The 19,149-nt window shown below is 36.2% G+C and overlaps 3 protein-coding genes across 5 annotated transcripts; all 3 read right to left on the bottom strand.

Moving 5' to 3' along the window:
* Positions 1-4,789: 4,789 nt before the first annotated feature.
* LOC110627809 (chloroplast envelope quinone oxidoreductase homolog) lies at positions 4,790-7,193 on the bottom strand. Its single transcript, XM_021774178.2, has 4 exons — positions 6,946-7,193; positions 6,636-6,774; positions 6,431-6,522; positions 4,790-5,657 (listed from the first exon to the last, which is right to left on the bottom strand). The coding sequence occupies exons 1-4, from the start codon at positions 7,009-7,011 to the stop codon at positions 4,968-4,970; spliced, it is 987 nt and encodes a 328-aa protein (XP_021629870.1). The 5' UTR covers positions 7,012-7,193; the 3' UTR covers positions 4,790-4,967.
* Positions 7,194-8,064: 871 nt separating this feature from the next.
* Positions 8,065-11,190, bottom strand: LOC110628413 (chloroplast envelope quinone oxidoreductase homolog). 2 transcript variants are annotated; one of them, XM_043948552.1, is made up of 4 exons: positions 10,983-11,190; positions 10,599-10,740; positions 9,963-9,991; positions 8,065-9,002 (listed from the first exon to the last, which is right to left on the bottom strand). In XM_043948552.1, the coding sequence occupies exons 1-4, from the start codon at positions 11,046-11,048 to the stop codon at positions 8,313-8,315; spliced, it is 927 nt and encodes a 308-aa protein (XP_043804487.1). In that variant the 5' UTR covers positions 11,049-11,190; the 3' UTR covers positions 8,065-8,312. The 2 variants fall into 2 exon arrangements, with proteins under 2 accessions (XP_043804487.1, XP_043804486.1); XM_043948551.1 differs by having other exon boundaries at positions 9,900-9,991; positions 10,983-11,186.
* Positions 11,191-15,502: 4,312 nt separating this feature from the next.
* On the bottom strand, positions 15,503-18,269 carry LOC110628246 (chloroplast envelope quinone oxidoreductase homolog). 2 transcript variants are annotated; one of them, XM_021774816.2, is made up of 4 exons: positions 17,990-18,269; positions 17,605-17,746; positions 17,363-17,391; positions 15,503-16,325 (listed from the first exon to the last, which is right to left on the bottom strand). In XM_021774816.2, exons 1-4 carry the CDS (start codon positions 18,053-18,055, stop codon positions 15,636-15,638), a joined length of 927 nt encoding a protein of 308 aa, XP_021630508.1. In that variant the 5' UTR covers positions 18,056-18,269; the 3' UTR covers positions 15,503-15,635. The 2 variants fall into 2 exon arrangements, with proteins under 2 accessions (XP_021630508.1, XP_021630507.1); XM_021774815.2 differs by having other exon boundaries at positions 17,300-17,391; positions 17,990-18,259.
* Positions 18,270-19,149: the final 880 nt, after the last annotated feature.

Below are 19,149 nucleotides of genomic sequence, written 5' to 3' on the forward strand. Positions count from 1 at the left end.
ACCTGTTCCTCAGTAGAACTGGCTAAGAGACCAGTCAGGGCGAGAAGACGGGGATCCGAAGCTTGTGTAACCCCGCCGAACATCTGCACTCTGAGAAGGTCAGCAACAGCACTGGCTGGAGACTCAGAGGTAATGTCCGACGCTTTCAAAGCGTTGCCAGAGGAAGGTAACGGAAGCTCGGCAGCAGCATTTTTTCCTTTCCCAATGGAAAGAAGAGCCGGGGCAGACCCTGTAGTAGCCCTGGATTTCTTCCTAGCTGGAGATGGGACAGACGTTCTATGAGAAGCTGGGCGCTTTTCCCCGGTCTTTGCTGAAGCGCCCTCAGAACCCCCAGGTTCAGTCCTCACAGGGGCAGGGGCATCTTGGGTAAGATCCTCTGGAGTTCGGTCCTCTATAAGGACAATCTCCAACCCCGTCCCGGAGGCCTCCTTGTCTTTACCCCCAGACACCTTCTCAGGAGAGTGGGCAGTACCCTGCTCCACCTGCTCGACAGCAGAAGTCTGCTCCGTAATAACCAAGGAAGCCTCTCTCACGGCCTCTGAGGAGGCTGGAGCAGACCTAGACCCTTCAGCAGACTCCAAAGTTGAGCTCGGTCCGCCACGGCCAGATGGCCTGGATGACTTGGAGCTGCGAGAGCCCGGCTTTGCAACTTGAGAGGGCACTCTGGCTGGAGATCGGCTAACCTTCTTGGAGGAAGTCGCTTGAACCACTTCCATAGCAGCTTCCGATACCGAACGACCAGCTGAAAAGGCGTCATAGATTGCATGAATATTGTCCCGAGATAGGACAAAGTTCTTGGGAAACTTGATCTCGTCCATTTTTACTTCCGAAGCTGCAAAAATGCGAAATCATGAAAGTTAGCATACATCCCAATATTACAAGCAAAGTAGAAACCACATAACTAGACAAAGCGCTATACCCATAGACCGGACGTCCCTACGGTTGGACACGTACGAACACTTCTCGACATCATACTTCCTATCAACGGAAGTCAGTCGAAGCAACCCTACTTGTTCAACAATACTCAAGTTGGGCAGGTCGTTGGAGCCCGGATAAATCTCTCCCCAACGTAGGTCTACCTCCCACGACCGGTCAGTCCCTAATTTTAGCTCGGCTACGAGGAAATTCTCTACCCACCCCTTTATGGAATCCTTGTAGCCCGTAAGAAGAGATAATCCCCTACGAGGGGAAAAATAGTAGAAGTTCTGGACCGCCTTTACAAGGCGGAAAAAGGTCACGAACAGACAGGCCGTAGGTGCAAAACCCCAACCCAGGCAAACAGACTCGAAACAAGACATGAACAAAATGGAGTTTGGGGATAACATTCGAGGAGTTACCCCAAAATAATCAAAAACCTCAACAAAGAAAGGAGTAAAAGGCAAGGGTAGGCCAAACTCTTTCTGCTTCAAGAAAAATACTATGCTACGGTACTCTTGAGGATCCACCAAACCCGGAGGAGGAGGATAAGGCAGGACTATCCTCTCATTTGGGTAAGGTGCTCGAATCAGATACAGAGGAGTATCCAGAAACCTCCGAGAAAGGTATTTAGTTATGTTGGCAGGCGTAATGTGGGACTCAAGGTTAACAACATCAGGGAGTTCCGAAATCGCCATAAAAGAACAAGGAAGCGTACCTGAGAATGAAATAAGGTAAAAACGCAGAAGGAATGGCAGAAAGACAGAGAGCAGAAAGGAGTTGTTTTCCTCAGCAGCCAGAAGGAATTCGAAATGACAGCGAAATAATGAAACAGCACTTTAATCTGTATAGTTTTGTCTTGGAGCGGCGCGATCATTGATTACCCTCGAAATTTACCCTCCCGACGGTTGGCTAACCGGTGGGAAGGTAAAGGGGGCAAAAAGAGGGGCAAAAGGATGACCGCTGGGCTTCTCTGCACACAACAGGGGCCAAGCCCATCATAATGGCCCAGCGCTCAAGGGCCCACGCGCCGCATAAGAAGCCCAACTAGTCAGTCAAAGTAACTTAGCCCACAAAGATTTACCTCTTTATCAATAAAGGGGATAAAAGGGGCAAGTTGTGAAGAGACCCAACAGTACAAGCAAACAGGAGCACAATCCAGGTCAGACTTGCTTATTATTAGTTCTGACGCGATTGTTATAAATACTGAGAAACCGGGGCGTTAAGGACACCTCGGAGTCATACAGAGCTAAAGGCTCAGAGTTCAACTTAAAAGCAGAGCTCACAGCTCGGTATTCTAGCTCGAAAAAAGAAAAATCGAAAGCAGAAGCTCACGACCAAGTATTTTGGCTCGGAAAAATAGGGCTCGTAGACCGGATAACACAGCTCGGAGGAGCTAACCGACCTCCCAGTCAGTTATACCTTAAGGTCGAGCTCGTAGGTCGGACAGCATATCTCGGGGAGCAAGTCGACCTCCCAATAAGTTGGGTCGGTCCGGAGGACGGTTTGTCGACTAAAAGCGGGAGTTCCTAAGTATTATTTTAGCTCGGAAGAAATAAAGTTCAGTTAGTTAGAACTACAAAGAAGACAGTACCAGTACTTCATCCAAAACAAAGAAAGAAACAAGCTCAAGTATGAACGAAACATAGGAATTTCATTAAAAGAAAAGTACATTACAGAATGGAAGACTATCCTTTAAAAATTTGCATATCCGAACCTACATTACAGAATGGAAGACTATTCTTAATGGATTTACATGTCCGGGTACTTCGTCATCTACGATTACATCATCTTAACCGATCTCAGCACTCAAGTCTTCAGTCCGGAGGATACTCCAGCTCGATATGTGAGTTCGGCAGAAAAGCCAGGATCTGTCTCGACACTATAGGGAAACTCCTGACGTTGATTCACGGAAAACATTTCATCCATAGGTCGGCATTCGGTTGCCCAAATGCGATGCAGAAGGCGCGGTGGACCTTGGTTCCGCATAATACTGGTACTTCCCACCAAGGCCACGCAGGATATAGGTATTGAACATTTTTCACTGTTCCATCATAGATAGACATTCTGAAGGACAATGGAACAAGTGGATGTTGCAAACCTACACCCGAATGTGAAGCTTGATACAACCATGCACATTCAGGGAAATCAGCGAAACATTCTGAAGAGCAATGGAACAAGTTAGAACCCTCAACGTCTTGAAACATATATGGAGCCAGCACCCTCTCAGGAGCCCGAACAAAAAGAGGAGGAGGCCGGCCAGACGACCTGGGTGAAACCGTTTCAGCAACTTGCCGAACAGCCTCACCCAGCGACTGTCCTAGCAGCAGAACCTCCAAAGCCTCGTTCAGACCCCCTGAAGGTAACCTTAAATCTTTAAAATTTTTGAGCTGACCCATTTTTTATCTCAGGCACTGCAAAAAGTTCAAAAACAGGTACAAGTCAGAACAAATCCTTATCAGAGAAAAACAAAATAACACGAAGACTCAGGATTACCTCCAGCCACTTAAAGAAAGCGTCAGATGGATCCTCAACAGATGAAACAGGATGATCTCGCCGAAAGAAGGGAGCAGACAGAAAATTGCAACGAGGGCAACCCTTATACCAACAAAGAGTTTGAAAACGAAGAAAAACTGGCGTTGATATATACTCGAAGTCTGAGGCCTAAGCACAAAATAGAGTTATACTAGACTCTAAGCTAGCCAGGCCAGACGTTCCTCGGAAAGGAAAGAAAGGACAAGCCCAGATAATGATGACAGAAAAGCAGAAACCACGAAGGACAGAAAGAGTAGAGAAAAGCCAGAAATGGAAAAGGCAGATGAGACGCAAAGACTGCGCAACGCCAGAAAGATGAAAGGATTTTATGGAGGCATCTGAACACGAACAGACACGGTATTAATGGTTATTGATATTCACCCCCTCGACAGTCGGAGCAATAACTGCCGAGAAGGTGAAGGGGCAATTGATAACCGCTGGATTTCTTAACCCCGAACCAGGGCCTCGACCATAGCCAAAAGCCCATCAAGCAGAGGCCCACATACACACGTGAGACAAGCCTGACCCGTATGCCTTCAAAGGCCGGGCTCACCCATCTCCTTCATTCAAGCCGGCCCAACCCGCGCCAAGCAAGCCCTCTCCTCTTGGGCTCAGCATCTGGTCCGACTCTCAGCCCAGCCCAGTGTCAGACCCAACTCAGACAGCCTGGCAGATCCATACGGATGTACGCATGGGGAGAATCAGAAGCCGTTACGCATGGAGCAGGCGGCTGATACCCTCGTACACCCAAATCCGCATGCCAGAGACGCGTGTCCCAATCACAGAGAGGCCTTTACACGTCACCATGAGCCAAGCAGAAAAGATAAAAGGGGAGGTGGGAAGAGGAGTCTAAGAAAAAGTGGTATCAACCATTGTCTTGTAATACAAAACCCTTGTAAAACCCTATTCCATTGGATCTCAGATCATCATACTTAAATATTATTAATTCTTTTAATTATCTACAAAGTGGATAATATTTTTATTATTTAAATTAATTCTAAAATTATTTAAAATCTTAAATTTTATAATTTATAATATATATGAAAATAGGACGGCATAATGTGGATTATTAAAATCACTATGGTCGGATTTGATAATTACAAAATTTTATTTATTTCGATTGGCTAAAAATAATATAATAATTTATTCCTATTTGAAAACCTTTAAATTTAGATTTTTTTTATTTAAATTCAAATTAGTTGAAAATAATCTGTTTAATATTTAAATTCTATTTAATTAATATTTTATTATAATTTCAAATAAAATTTTTACAAAATAATAAAATGAAAAAAAAATTATCACATAATTGCTAATTGCTAATGGTGGTGGTGTCGAGATAGAATCACATAATTTTTTTTTTTTGAAGTCAATAGAATCACATAATTTAAAATCTAATTGATTAGATTATGTAATTATCATTCTATTACATTTTTTTTCATTACTAAATGAAATAATAAAATTTTATAATGTAATCACTATTTTGAAATGGGACAATTCCTCATGGCAAAGCACTTGCTTTAAGGCTCCACAATAATTTTTCCAGTAGCATGGCTCTCAATACTCTTAGCCCAAGCATCTTCAGCTTTGCTTAAAGGATGTTTGGAATCAATCACTGTCTTGAGCTTCCCTTCCTTCACCAATTTAATAACAAAATCCAAGTTCTCACCCTTGGGAGTAGCAATCAATGGCACCAGCTGCTTCTTGGAGAAGGTAAGTTTCTTGAGAGCCCAAGTGATTATGGCACTAACACCAGGAGTGAGATCTATAACCTTGCCATTTTCACTCAAATTAGGCTCAAAACTACTCCAAGGAATTCCAGTTGCACAGTGGATCACTGCATCATACCTCCTCCCAGATGGGCTCTTCAGAGCTTCCCCTTCTGGAGTCTTGTAATCAAGAACCTCATCAGCCCCTAATCTCTTCACAAACTCGATGTTGCGAGCTCCGCAAGTGGCTGTGACATGTGTGTTTCCGAGCTTTGCTAGTTGAACTGCATAGTGACCTACACCACCTGAGGCTGCAGTTATCAGAATGTTTGCTTGCTTGACACTCCCATCAAGCTTGATCCCAGCAGTCTTAGTGAGAGCCTCATGAGCTGTAAGAGCTGCAACTGGTAAACCTGCAGCTTCAGCTGCAGAAACTTCAGGTGGCCTTATAACTGTCAAGCTCTCCTTAGCTACTGCAAACTCGGCTAGTGCACCTCCACTCTATAATTAATATTGCATAAAGTAAATTAATAACAGAAAAAATATTAATACAGATGAAATTGTAATGACAATATGATATATTTATAACAAGTTAAACATTGAGGGTGGCTTTATCATAACAGCAAAGTCACTCTAATTGTGAGCTTGAGGTTATAGATTCAAGTCAAGAATAAGTTGATAAGATCCCTTGTCAAGCGAAAAAGGAAAGGGAGGGATGGTCGCTTTTGGGCCACTCGGCAAGAGGCCTGCACCTCAGGTAGAGTACGTCCTTCATAATTGCCTAATTGTGCGTGAGGGCTCTCAACCACATGGATTGTTTAATGTTTTCATCCTAAATGTGAATGCCCCTGAAGCTACCGGCATAATACTTAATAGAGAGACCCAATCTTGAGTGAAATAAATACAGCGACTTTGATCTTTTCAATAAAATCATTACTTAGTAAATCAACAAAGTACAAAGTAATGTCTCTTTCCCTTCAAATTTACCTACTACAGAATCAAAGTGATTATGATTTCCACCAGATAGACAACATAAAGCCTTAGCTAGTTCTTTTGTCTATTAATCACTGCATATATTGAGCGGAGAGTGCGAAGAAGTAAACCATTATCCACAGTGTCTGGCTTTATTAGGAAGCAGGGACACAATTCCTAAATAATGATTCTGATGATTCTAATCAAATACTAACATCTTACAACCTTAGGTTGGCTTCAAAAACAGTGAAAAGGAGGAGATATAAAAAAACACCAATCTTATGAGATGATTGAGAACTTACAGCATGAGTAAGAAAAGCAACAACTTTATCACCAGTTTTGAAATTTTTCACTCTTGCTCCCACCTCTAAGACCTCTCCTGCCACATCAGTACCTGTTGCAACAAAAAAATTATCGGCAATAATATCACATAATATGGTGTAATTTTACAGCAAAAACATCCAACACATAGAGAGAGAGAGAGAGAGAAGGGGAGGCTGGTTTAACCTGGAATGTGAGGGAATCTACGAGGCAAAAGAGGCGAGACGCCCTTCTGAATTTTCCAATCAAATGGATTTACACTGATTGCTTCTATCTTAAGCAAAACTTCATCTTTCTTTGGAGCAGGGACTGGAACTTCAACATGCTGCAACAAGCAAAAAGTAACTATTCTACTCAATCAATTATGTTCTGCTTTTTGACAAATATCTTTCAAGCATTCTGAGTATATACTTCCACATGTAAATTCAAGTTAAAGAATTTAACAAAACCCTAATACAGTAGAAGTAATAAAAAGCGAAATGAAAGCAACAGTGACCTTTAACCCAGCAGCACCTCCACCATAACGATCATATTGAAGGGCATGCATTAGCTTCCCAGCCATGTGCAAAAAAATTAAATTCGTTTGGAAAGGGAGAGGATGATGTCTGAAGAAAGAGTAGGAAGAAGGAGAAGTACAAGGCGTACATAGGGCGGTGGGCTTTTATGGTGTGGCTATGCATTGCGGTGAGTGGCCATTGATTGGTGAGCAAGGAAGCATAGACACGGCGCAGTGCTGGTTTTTCTTGCATATTGATTAAGTCAATGGAAAACGACATAACAAAACCATCGAACATTTTTTGGTTGAAAATTTTGGGAAAATTCAAAATATAAATAAGCGAATTTTATTTTATTTTCATGTGAACTCTACATATATATATAATTAAAATTATTAAATATTAAATTTACAGATTTATTTTATTTTATTATTTTATTTGTTTATTTATTACTTGCATATATATTTATTTAATTAAAATTTTTTAAAATTTAAATTTATTATGATTATAAATAAATTAATCTATTTATAAATTATTAAAAATTAAACTCTGATAAACGTTCTATTTATTTTAATTCATTTATTAAATGAATTAAATTTGAATTTACTAATATTTTATTCAAATTTAAAATAAATAACTCAAATTTAAAATAATTTAATAAATTAAATTTAAATTTTTTAAAATTTAACTCAGTTCATTTATACTTCTATTTTTTTATAAAATAATAAATAATGAGTTTAATAATATTAAAATTAAACATTTATATTAAAATTTGTTCAAAATTAATTAAAATGTATATACATATTTAATCTAACGGGATCTTACCCTTCATTTTATTCAACATTCAAACCCAGTGCTTTGCACAAAGCCACACAATTTTTACAAAATAAATCAATAAAGAAAAAGAAAATTAGTAGTCAAATGTGTACTCCATTGATTTCACAGTAAACCACAACCACAAGGTGCAAAAGCTTGCCTTTGACAATTGTGCGCTCACAAAAAATGCCTATCAATACAGATTATATATTAAATTATGATTAAAGTTTTAATTCTTTCAATATTAAAAATTAAAAGAAAATCTTAAAATGAGAAGGGTTTGTCACCTTCACAAAAGATCAGTGGGTTCACAACCATCACTACAAATAATGCCTTTCAAATACAACGTCGTTTGAAGCATCAAAGTCATACTATAGCACATTATCATTTACACACATGAAGAGTAAAACACAAAGCAGGATACAAACGTATAATGTCTGAGGGCAAGCTTATTTCACCGTACAATCCATGTCTTTGAATCTACATGGCTCATACATGCAACCTGTACATTGGCAAGTAAATATTTTTAACAGTTTAAGGACACTATATCCATTTAAGGCTCGACAATGACCTTCCCAGTAGCATGGCCTCCAATACTCTTAGCCCACGCATATTCGGCCTCGCTCAAGGGGTGCTTTGAGTCGATAACTGTCTTGAGCTTCCCTGCCTTCACCTGTTTAACAAGATAATCCAGGTTCTCAGCCTTGGCAGTCAGAATCAGAGGCACTAGCTGTTTCTTGGCGCAGGTGACTTTCTTTACAGCACAAGTTATCATGGTATTAACGCCAGGAGTGATATCTATAACCTTCCCATTTTCACTCAAGTTAGGCTCAAAAGTACTCCAAGGAATCCCGCTGGTACAGTGGATCACTGCATCATATTTCCGCCCAGATGGGCTCTTCAGAGCTGCCCCTTCTGGAGTCTTGTAATCAAGAACCTCATCAGCCCCCAAACTCTTTACAAATTCCATGTTACGGGCTCCACAAGTGGCTGTCACATGTGCGTTTCCTAGCTTTGCCAGCTGAACTGCATAGTGACCTACACCACCTGAGGCAGCAGTTATCAGGATGTCAGCATGCTCGCCGCTCCCATCAAGCTTGATCCCAGCAGTCTTAGTGAGAGCCTCATGAGCTGTAAGACCGGCAACTAGCAAGCCTGATGCTTCTGCTGCTGAAACTTCAGGTGGCCTTGCAACTGTCAAGCTCTCCTTAGCCACTGCAAACTCAGCTAGTCCACCTCCAGTCTGTAATAGCATTAGTATAATTAATAACAGAAGAAAGACTGATATAGATGGAATTTATAACTAGTACAAGATATACAACAAATCAAACATCAATTTCCTGCAACTGTGCTTCGGTGTATCCAAAGAAATTATGAATCCTCCCCCACCCTTCACAAAAAGGAAAATAAACTGAAGAGAGCTCAAGTCACCACATTCTTGGTTCCATGATCAACGAGAGCACCACAAGCGAGACAGTGAGAAACGACCAACAAAACCAAATTCAATTTGAGTATCACAACTACTGGTGGTGATCAAATCAATGTTGAAGTACTCAATAGTTTAGGAATGAAAGGACCACCGATGTTCATATCTGTACAACAACATCAATTTAATGTTGCCCCCAAGTCTAAAGTCCAAAATATGTATTCTTTCCATATAGTACTTCATTGTTTCAAGATCTAAAAGCAATGATCTAAGTAAATTAATTTGCAAAGTTCTCCCAGTCTTGGTTATTTCAGCATAACTTTAACTTTTGGAAGGACCAAGTATAAATGATAATTTATTTCACAATGGAGGTCAATGATTGCACTGATTCCCTAGTTCGGCAGTTTCTGAGGATTCCACGATTTGCCACCCAGGAAGCAGATAACATGGATACTAGGAGGTGCACACATTTGCTAGTGGTTAATTAAATGTGTCATTCTCAGGAAAATTTTAACATATGCTTTTCAATTCTAGTAAACATGAAACTTCTGACGCCTCACCATTCTTACCACAACGTTTTTTCTGATTATTATCAAACATCTCATAAGGTTAATGTCAGTTTCACAAATAGAATTTGCTTGTGTGAATGAAAAACTTAAATAGTGAAAATGAGATTAAGGACGCCAATAAATCGAATCAATGATTAGCACATACAGCATGGCTAAGCATAGCAACAACTTTATCACCAGTTCTGAAATTTTTTACTCCTGAACCAACCTCTAAAACTTCTCCTGCCACATCAGTACCTGTTGCAAAAACAGAATTCCTTATCAAAAAAATCAAGGGGCAAAGATCATTTTAAAGCTCCACAAGATGAAAAACACAGAACCATTCAAGCATGGCCATACACACACAAGAACGAAGATATTGATATATAAGATCCCACGAATATTAAAATTTATGAATGTTGATGTCTCAGCCAACAAATACAATAAAAAAAGAATAAATCGGTCTCTTGATCAATTTCCCCAAGGGAACAGATTCTGGGCCAGCTTTTTTTGGGCGAGTTGACTAGGTAAAAGAATGGTCATTCAAGTTATTGATTCACGTATTATACAAAATATTTTGATAATATCTTATCATTACCATCAATCGATAAGACAATTGGATCATGTGATATATATATATTTGTTTTTTTTTAAAAAAAACTCGTAATTAATTGACAAATTAAGGTATATTCCAACCACTTGTAGCCAACTATTAATCAGGAATGAGCAGCTAATGCTTATACTATCGCCTTGTTTGGTTCAACCCAAGCTGAACCAAACAACCCCCCCAAAAAAAAATCTGCTTGATAATAGAAAATATTATCAGAACCTAAAAAAATATAACCAAATAAAAATAATAACTTACAGGGAACGTGAGGGAATTTACGAGGCAAAAGAGGCCGCAACACGCCCTCTTGAATTTTCCAATCAATTGGATTTAGAGTAGTTGCTTCCAACTTAAGCAAAACCTCATCTTTCTCTGGAGTAGGGACTGGAACTTCAACATGCTGCAACAACCAAAAAGCATCTGCCCTACTAAATCATAAATTCTCTGTTTAATTTAGCCAAGGCATATATAAGCATTTGAATACTCCTATATGCAATTCAAGCTAAACAATTGAAAAAAAAATCATAGAAATGTATAAACCAACAAAATTCACAAATATATTACCAAATGAAAAAACCCTAACTAATAATTTCCCTCCAAAAGATACAGGTAAAGATGAGTAAAAAAAAAAAAAAGATTGACCTTCAAACCAGCAGCTCCTCCACCATAACTATCGTATTGAACGGCGTGCATTAGCTTCCCCGCCATATCTAGAAGGAATGAAGCCTTTTGGAGAGAGATAGAGAACGGTGAATCAGAAGGAAGTGCGTCAGTGCTCCGCAGTCCGGCTAAGGTAGTAATAGTTCTTTTTTTTTTGCATTAGCTTCCCCCGCAAGGTAGTAATAGTTGGACCCAATAAAATGACTAAAATGTGCTTCATCTGTTTTTTCCCAGAACAAAGTTGTGTTTGTTTTGGCAAAAACAAAAGGTAGTTTTTTTTTTTTTTTTTTTTTATCATAACTAGTAGCATTTAAAGCGTGTAAAGAGCACATGAGAAAATTAAGCATTTAAAGTCCGTAGAAAGCATGCACAGTTGGCCACCAAACCACGAAACCAACTTAATTAATAAAACTGGTAGAATTACCGTGGCATACGGGGATATTTGTAAAATCATGATGAAATAATATTTTCAAAAATCTTGATTTAAAAAAATTTAGTTTATTAGAAAAAAATAAATTAAGAAAAAAATTGACTTACATAGAAAAAAAAAAGATTACGAAAGCAATAAAAAAATGAAAAATGACTTATATGAATAAAGAAGAGGAGAAAAAAAAAAGTTTAGGAAGTTTTCTCCTTCAACTTCAAGCAAAATAAAATTTTAAAATTTTATAAAATAAAAAGGATAAAATATTGAAATTCAAATAATTTAAAATTTTAAAAGTTAAATTTTAGCAGGATAAGATTAAATGATTAGATTAAGTTATATTTTAAAAAATTGTTAATTATCATATAATGTACTAAATATTAAATTGAAATTAGCCGATCAAAATATAAAAAATAAAAAAATAAATTTTTAAAAAAATTAGAATGTTGAATATAGAGAAGGTCTTAAACTTTATTAATTGAGAAAGATTACAATAGAATAGAATTTGACAAATGGGCTATGATTTTTTTTACACTCAAATTGACAGCTCTAATACGTATTTATAGGCTTATTTAACCGACTGATTAAAGTCGGTTGATGCAAATTTTTAATATTTATTATTTTTTAGAATTTTCTAGATTTTACTTGCTACACTAATACTCTAATTTCATAATTTTTTAGAATGCTCCACAATGATAATACTTAGTGTAGGTTAGTTCTACATGTTTATTTATTTAGATTTTTCTATATTGATTTTTAACATTTCTCCTCAAGTTAGAAAAATTTTTATTTTCAAGTAGATCTCAAAAATGAATGAACTTCTCCGTTGAGATCGCTTTGGTGAAGATATTTGCAATTTGCTCATCGATCTTGTAAAATTGCATGAATATTTTTTTTTATCAACAAGCTCTCGAATGAATTGATGTCGTAACTTAATATGTTTCGTTCCATTGTGCCAGACTAGATTTTTTGTCATTGCAATAGTTGACATGTTGTCGCAATAGATAATTGTTGGCATCTTGATTTCTTATTGTAGATCTTACAGAATTCTTCTTAACTAGATTGCTTCACATACGACGGTTATAGCTGCTATATATTAGCTTCAGCTGATGATAGTGCCACTATCTTTTGTTTTCTTGATGACCAAGAGTTTATCTTTGTTCCAAGGAAGAATGCATATCCATTTGTACTTGTCTTGTCATTGATGTTTCCTGCTCAGTCATTGTTTGTGTTGCCAATGGATTTGATTCTTCCTCGGACTTATAAAGAATATCGAAACACTTAATTCATTTGACATAGCAGAGTATCCTCTTGGAAGCTGTGAAATGTGTGCTGTTTGATCGGCTCAAATACCTTGACACAATGCTCAAGGTATGAATTATGTCAGGTCTTGTATTTGTAAGATAGATAAGTGATCTAACCAGATTTCGAAAGGTTATCTCATTCGCCCTTTCTTAATTATCATCCTTCATCAACTTTTCATTTTGCAGCCATAGGTGTTGCTAATGGTTTGCAATTTTCCATGTTGAACTTCTTGAATAGATCTTCTGCATATTTTTTTTGAGATAAGAATATTTGTCCTAGCTTTTGCTTCACTTACATTCCAAAGAAGTACTTCATGAGCCCAAGATCAGTCATCTCATATTCTTCCATCATAGTTTTCTTGAACTCCTCCATTATCTCAGTGTTTGTGCTTGTGTATATCAAATCATCCACGTGAACTCCTCCATCATCTCAATGTTTGTGCTTGTGTATATCAAATCATCCACATAGAGGTATAAGATTAAGAAATCTTTCGGACCTCATACCTTGATGTAGAGTGATGGCTCGCTAAGACTTTTGATGAAGCCATTGTCAAGCAAATACTTATCAATCTTGTGACTCGAGGCTCAAGGTGCTTATTTTAGTCCATATAATGCCCTCTTAAACTTGTAAACCATGTCTTCTTTTTCTTGAATGATGTAGCCTTGAGGTTGCTCGACGTATACTTTTTCTTCAAGCTCTCCTTTGAGAAAAGCAGATTTGATATCTATTGGATAAACTTGGAGCTTGAGTTGTACAGCTACTGCAAGTACAACTCTAATCGTCTACATATGTATACGTACCACAAGTGAGAATATTTTGAAATAGTCCATTTCAGACTGTTGAGAGTATCCTTTCGCCACTAATCTTGTTTTGTATTTATGAAATTGAACTATCCTCATTGTACTTGATCCTATAGACTCATTTCAACCCAGTAACTTCTTTATCTTTTGGCTTGTGAACTAGCTCCCATGTTTCATTATTCTTTATCATCTTACTCTCTTCTTCCATTACTTCCACCCATTCCTTTTGTTTGATTATTTCATAAAAATTTGTAAATAGGGCAAATGAGTGTCGATCACACAGAAATCTTAAAAAAAGAGATCTTAATTTTGTTTAATTTAGATAACTGACAAAATAAAAAGAATAGTTATCATCTTACTCTCTTCTTCCATTACTTCCACCCATTCCTTTTGTTTGATTATTTCATGAAAATTTGTAAATAGGGCAAATGAGTGCCGATTACATAGAGATTTTAAAAAGAGAGATCTTAACTTTATTTAATTTAGATAACTAATAAAATAAAAAAAATAGTTTAAAATAAAAAGAGAGAAAAAGAGAATAGTTGTTGAAAGAAATTGAATTTTGCTTTGGTCAAGCAAAAAACTTTAAAGAAGAAAAATAATATAATTAAAATAGTGAAATAAATAATTAAATTAAAAATCAGCTGCTAGGAGTTGGCAGTTGATCATTATTAGAAAAATAATTTATTTTATTATGTTATAGTATTCAAACACGCAAATCCCACTAATTCTTTTTTATGATTAAATCTACGTTTAAATTAATTTCTAATTAACTAATAACCTCAACACATGTGTAGATTTAATTAGTTAATTATTTTAAGAGAGAAGAACCTAAACTTGATCAATAATAGCATGCAAATTATTTAAATCAAATATGTTAGTTCCTTAATATAAAAAAAATATGTTAATTGCTACTTGTTAGGGTTAATTGGTAAAATGTTGTCTTCCTAAAAAATTCAGTAGACCTCTTGAATTTTTAAGAGGACAATAATGGAGTGGTGTTTCTCAAAAATAGAAATTAATAGAAAATAAAAATAAAATAAAGAAATTAAGAACATAATCTCATAACTTGAATAAATCTACCTCTAAGAGACATAATAAAATTGCAAAAACTAAAGAAAAGAGAAAAAGAAGGATGACCGAATTTGAAAGAAGAGAAGAAGAGAAGAAAATATAATATTTAGGTTAATTCTTGGGCAACATTTTATATAGACTTTTTTTCGAACAAAAAGATAAATATTCACAATTTAAAATAAATTGTATTACTTCTATTTTATTTCAATGTTAATATGATTGTGTTTGCTTCAATCAGAAACTAATATGGTCTCATTATAGCTGGAAAAATTAGAATTACAATTGATAAATTCGAATTCTACAAAAATTTATTCATTGCCTTGAGCTACAGTCTTGGATAAGGCTGTAACCCCAATTAGAAAATTTTTGAAAATTTTTATCTTTTAATTTGGCTTATAAAAAATCTATCCAAAATCAAATTTTAAATAAAAATTAATTGTTTATATCAAAATTATAGAATTTAATAAAAAAAAATATGAATTTTCCATACTCTTCAAATTCCATCGCCTCAAATACATTTCAAACACATAACCATAAGGTTCCATGAATTTAACAACTATATCCTTCTGCTCATTTAACTTCGTTTTCTCATATTTTATGAAAAATCACTTTTTATCTGCTTGAAAGGGATTGAGAAACGATCATGGTGAGGGTCTAAATCAGTAGCAAACAGGTGTTTCATTATCACCAACTTCCCATCAACGCCTCCAAGTTCTTTTGTCTTATTCATCCATTTGCTAGACAACTTCAGTGGTGGTTCTAATCCCAATTCCTTAAATACACACACCCTATACAAGGCTATTGCTTTCCTTAGCCTCTCCAAAAAAAGAAAATCTTAAATGAGAAGGGTTTGTCACCTTCACAAAAGATCCGTGGGTTCACAACCATCACTCTTAACGTCGTTTGAAGCATCAAATTCGTACTTTAGCACATCATCATTTACAAATAATGAAGAGAAAAATACAAAGCAGGATACAAACATGTAGAGTCTGAAGGCAAGTAAACATTTTTAACAGTCTGAGGACTATCAATCTAAGGCTCGACAATGACCTTCCCAGTAGCATGGCCTCCAATGCTCTTAGCCCAAGCACATTCGGCCTCGCTCAAGGGGTGCTTTGAGTCTATTACCGTCTTAAGCTTCCCTTCCTTCACCTGTTTCACAAGATAATCCAGGTTCTCAGCCTCGGGAATCATAAGCAGAGGCACCAGCTGCTTCTTCGAGAAGGTGAGTTTCTTTAGAGCAGAAGTCATCATGGCATTAACGCCAGGAGTGATATCTATAACCTTCCCTTTTTCACTCAAATTAGGCTCAAAAGTACTCCAAGGAACCGCAGCCGCACAGTGGATCACTGCATCATACTTCCGCCCAGATGGGCTCTTCAGAGCTGTCCCTTCTGGAGTCTTGTAATCAAGAACCTCATCGGCCCCCAAACTCTTTACAAATTCCATGTTACGGGCTCCACAAGTGGCCGTCACATGTGTGTTTCCTAGCTTTGCCAGCTGAACTGCATAGTGACCTACACCACCTGAGGCAGCAGTTATTAGGACGTTAGCCTGCTCGCCGCTCCGATCAAGCTTGATCCCAGCAGATTGAGTGAGAGCCTGGTGAGCTGTAAGACCAGCAACTAGCAAGCCTGCTGCTTCTGCTGCTGAGACTTCAGATGGCCTTGCAACTGTCAAGCTCTCCTTAGCCACTGCAAACTCAGCTAGTCCACCTCCAGTCTGTAACAGCATGAGTATAATTAATAACAGAAGAAAGACTGATATGGATGGAATTTATAACTAGCTCAATATATACAACAAATCAAACATCAATTTCCTGCAATTGTGCTTTGGTGAACCCAAGAAATTATGAATCCTACCCCCATCTCCGCCTCCCCTCATAAAAAGTAAAATAAACTGATGAGGGCTCAAGTCACCACATTCTCGGTTCCATGATGAACAAGAGCACCCCAAGAGAGATAGTGAAAAATGACCAAGAAAACCAAATTCAATTTGAGTACCACAACCAACTGGTGGTGATCAAATCAATGTTGAAGTTGTCAACAGTTTAGGAATGAAAGAACCACCAATGTTGTACAACTACATCAATTTAATGTTGCCCCCAAGTCTACATGTCCAATATCTGTATTTTTTCCATGTATATATCATTGTTTCAAGATCTAGAAGCAAGGCATCTAAGTAAATTAATATGTGGAATTCTCCCACTCTTGGTTTTTTCAGCATAACTTTAACTTTTGGAAGGACCAAGTTGTGTTGGAGTATAAATGACAATTTATTTCACAATGGATATCAATGACAATGATTGCATAGATTCCCTCGTTCAGCAGTTTCTGAGGATTCCAAGATTTGCCACCCAGGAAACAGATAACATGGATATAAAGATGTGTACACACTTGCTAATAGTTCATTAAATATGCCTTTCTCAGGAAATGTTTAACATATGCTTTTCAATTCGAGAAAACATGAACCTGCTGACGCCTCCTCACAAATCTTACCACAATTTTTTCTCCGATTATTATAGAATATCTCATAAGCTTAATGTCAGCTTCAGAAATAGAATTGCTTGTTAATGGAAAAACTTAAATAGTGAAAAGGAGAGGAAAGAACACCAATAAATCGAATCAGAGATAGAAAAACTTAAATATTGAAAAGAGAAGAAAGAAAAATAAATCGAATCAATGATTAGCACATACAGAATGTCTAAGGAAAGAAACAACTTTATCACCAGTTCTGAAATTTTTTACTCCTGAACCAACCTCTACAACTTCTCCTGCCACATCAGTGCCTGTCGCAACAAAAGAATTTCCTATTAAAAAATTTAAGGGGTAAAGATCATTTTAAAGCTCCACAAGATGAAAAACACAACCATTCAAGCACGCCCATAAAAAAATAAAATAAACACGTAAACGTTATTAAGAATAATTAATCTTCTTGAAAATCAAAAATATGATCAGAACCTAAAAAAATACTATAAGTAACCAAATAAAAATAATCTTACATGGAATGTGAGGGAATTTAGGAGGCAAAAGGGGCCGCAGCACGCCCTCTTGAATTTTCCAATCAATTGGATTTAGAGTAGTTGCTTCCAACTTAAGCAAAACCTCATCTTTCTCTGGAGTAGGGACTGGAACTTCAACATGCTGCAACAACCAAAAAACATCTGTCCTATTAAATCATAAATTCTCTGTTTAATTTAGCCAAACCATATATAAGCATTTGAATACTTCTATATGCAATTCAAGCTAAACAATTGAAAAAAAAAATCGCAGAAACGTATAAACCAACAAAATTCACAAATATATTACCAAATGAAAAAACCCTAACTAATAATTTCCCTCCAAAAGAAACAGGTAAAGATGAGTAAAAAAAAAAAAAAGATTGACCTTTAAACCAGCAGCTCCTCCACCGTAACTATCGTATTGAACGGCGTGCATTAGCTTCCCCGCCATATCTAGAAGGAATGAAGCCTTTTGTAGAGAGAGAGGGAGAGAGAGAGCGGCGTCAGAAGCGAGAGCGGTGAATCAGAAGGAAGTGCGTCAGTGCTCCGCAGTCCGGCAAGGCAGTGATATTGTTTTTTCTACTGGGCAATAGCTTCCCCGGCAAGGTAGTAATAGTTGGACTGAATAAAATGACTAAAAATGTGCTTAATCTGTTTTTCTCTAGAACAAAGTTGTCTTCTTTTCAAAAAAACGTGGTATCTCATAGCATTTAAAGCGTGCAAAGAGCATATGAGGAAGTTTAGCATTTAAAGCCTGTAAAGAGCATATGAAAAATTCAGAATAGCTTATACACTTGGCTACTTAGAGTTTGAATGAGTAATTTAAAAAATTTAATTTATTAAAAAAATAAATTAAAAAACAACAAAGAGATCAAAAATGACTTCTATGAAAAGGAAAATTAAAAAATAATTTAAAAAATAAAACAATACCTTATATTGATGAAGAAAGGGAGTAAAAAGTAAGTTTAAATTTAGTTGATATTGTTCTAAAATAATTGTTTTTCTTTATTTTATTTAAAATAGTTTGTTAGCTATAATTTCTTTTTATTTTAGATTAATATAACAATTATCAATATAAAAAAATCATTTCAAGTTATTCTAATCAATTTACTCTGAAAAATTTAAAGTCAAGTAATGGTATTTACTTCATATATTTTTAGTATAAAATAATTTTTTACTTTTAAAAAATTATTGATATTTATTTTATTTTCAAAGAGTAAAAATATTAACAGTAATATTTACTATTGTAGTAAAAAAATTTAAATATATTAATTTTTATGAAAATTTAAGTTGATATTAACACAACATACTATTATTATTATATCTCAAAAAATTTTATATTATAATTTTATACCATTTGAATATGTGAATATATTTATTAAGTGTAATCAAATAATAGGCATGTATAATTTAAATATTTTTATATTTTATTTTATTTTAAATTAAATTTTAATATGAATGTTTTAATTTTAAAGATATTTTAATATAGTTATTTATGTAAAATTAATATATATAGAAAATGTAACGACCCGAAAATCGGACCGC

This window comes from Manihot esculenta, chromosome 12 (genome assembly GCF_001659605.2).
Source record: "Manihot esculenta cultivar AM560-2 chromosome 12, M.esculenta_v8, whole genome shotgun sequence".
Taxonomy (NCBI): Eukaryota; Viridiplantae; Streptophyta; class Magnoliopsida; order Malpighiales; family Euphorbiaceae; genus Manihot; species Manihot esculenta.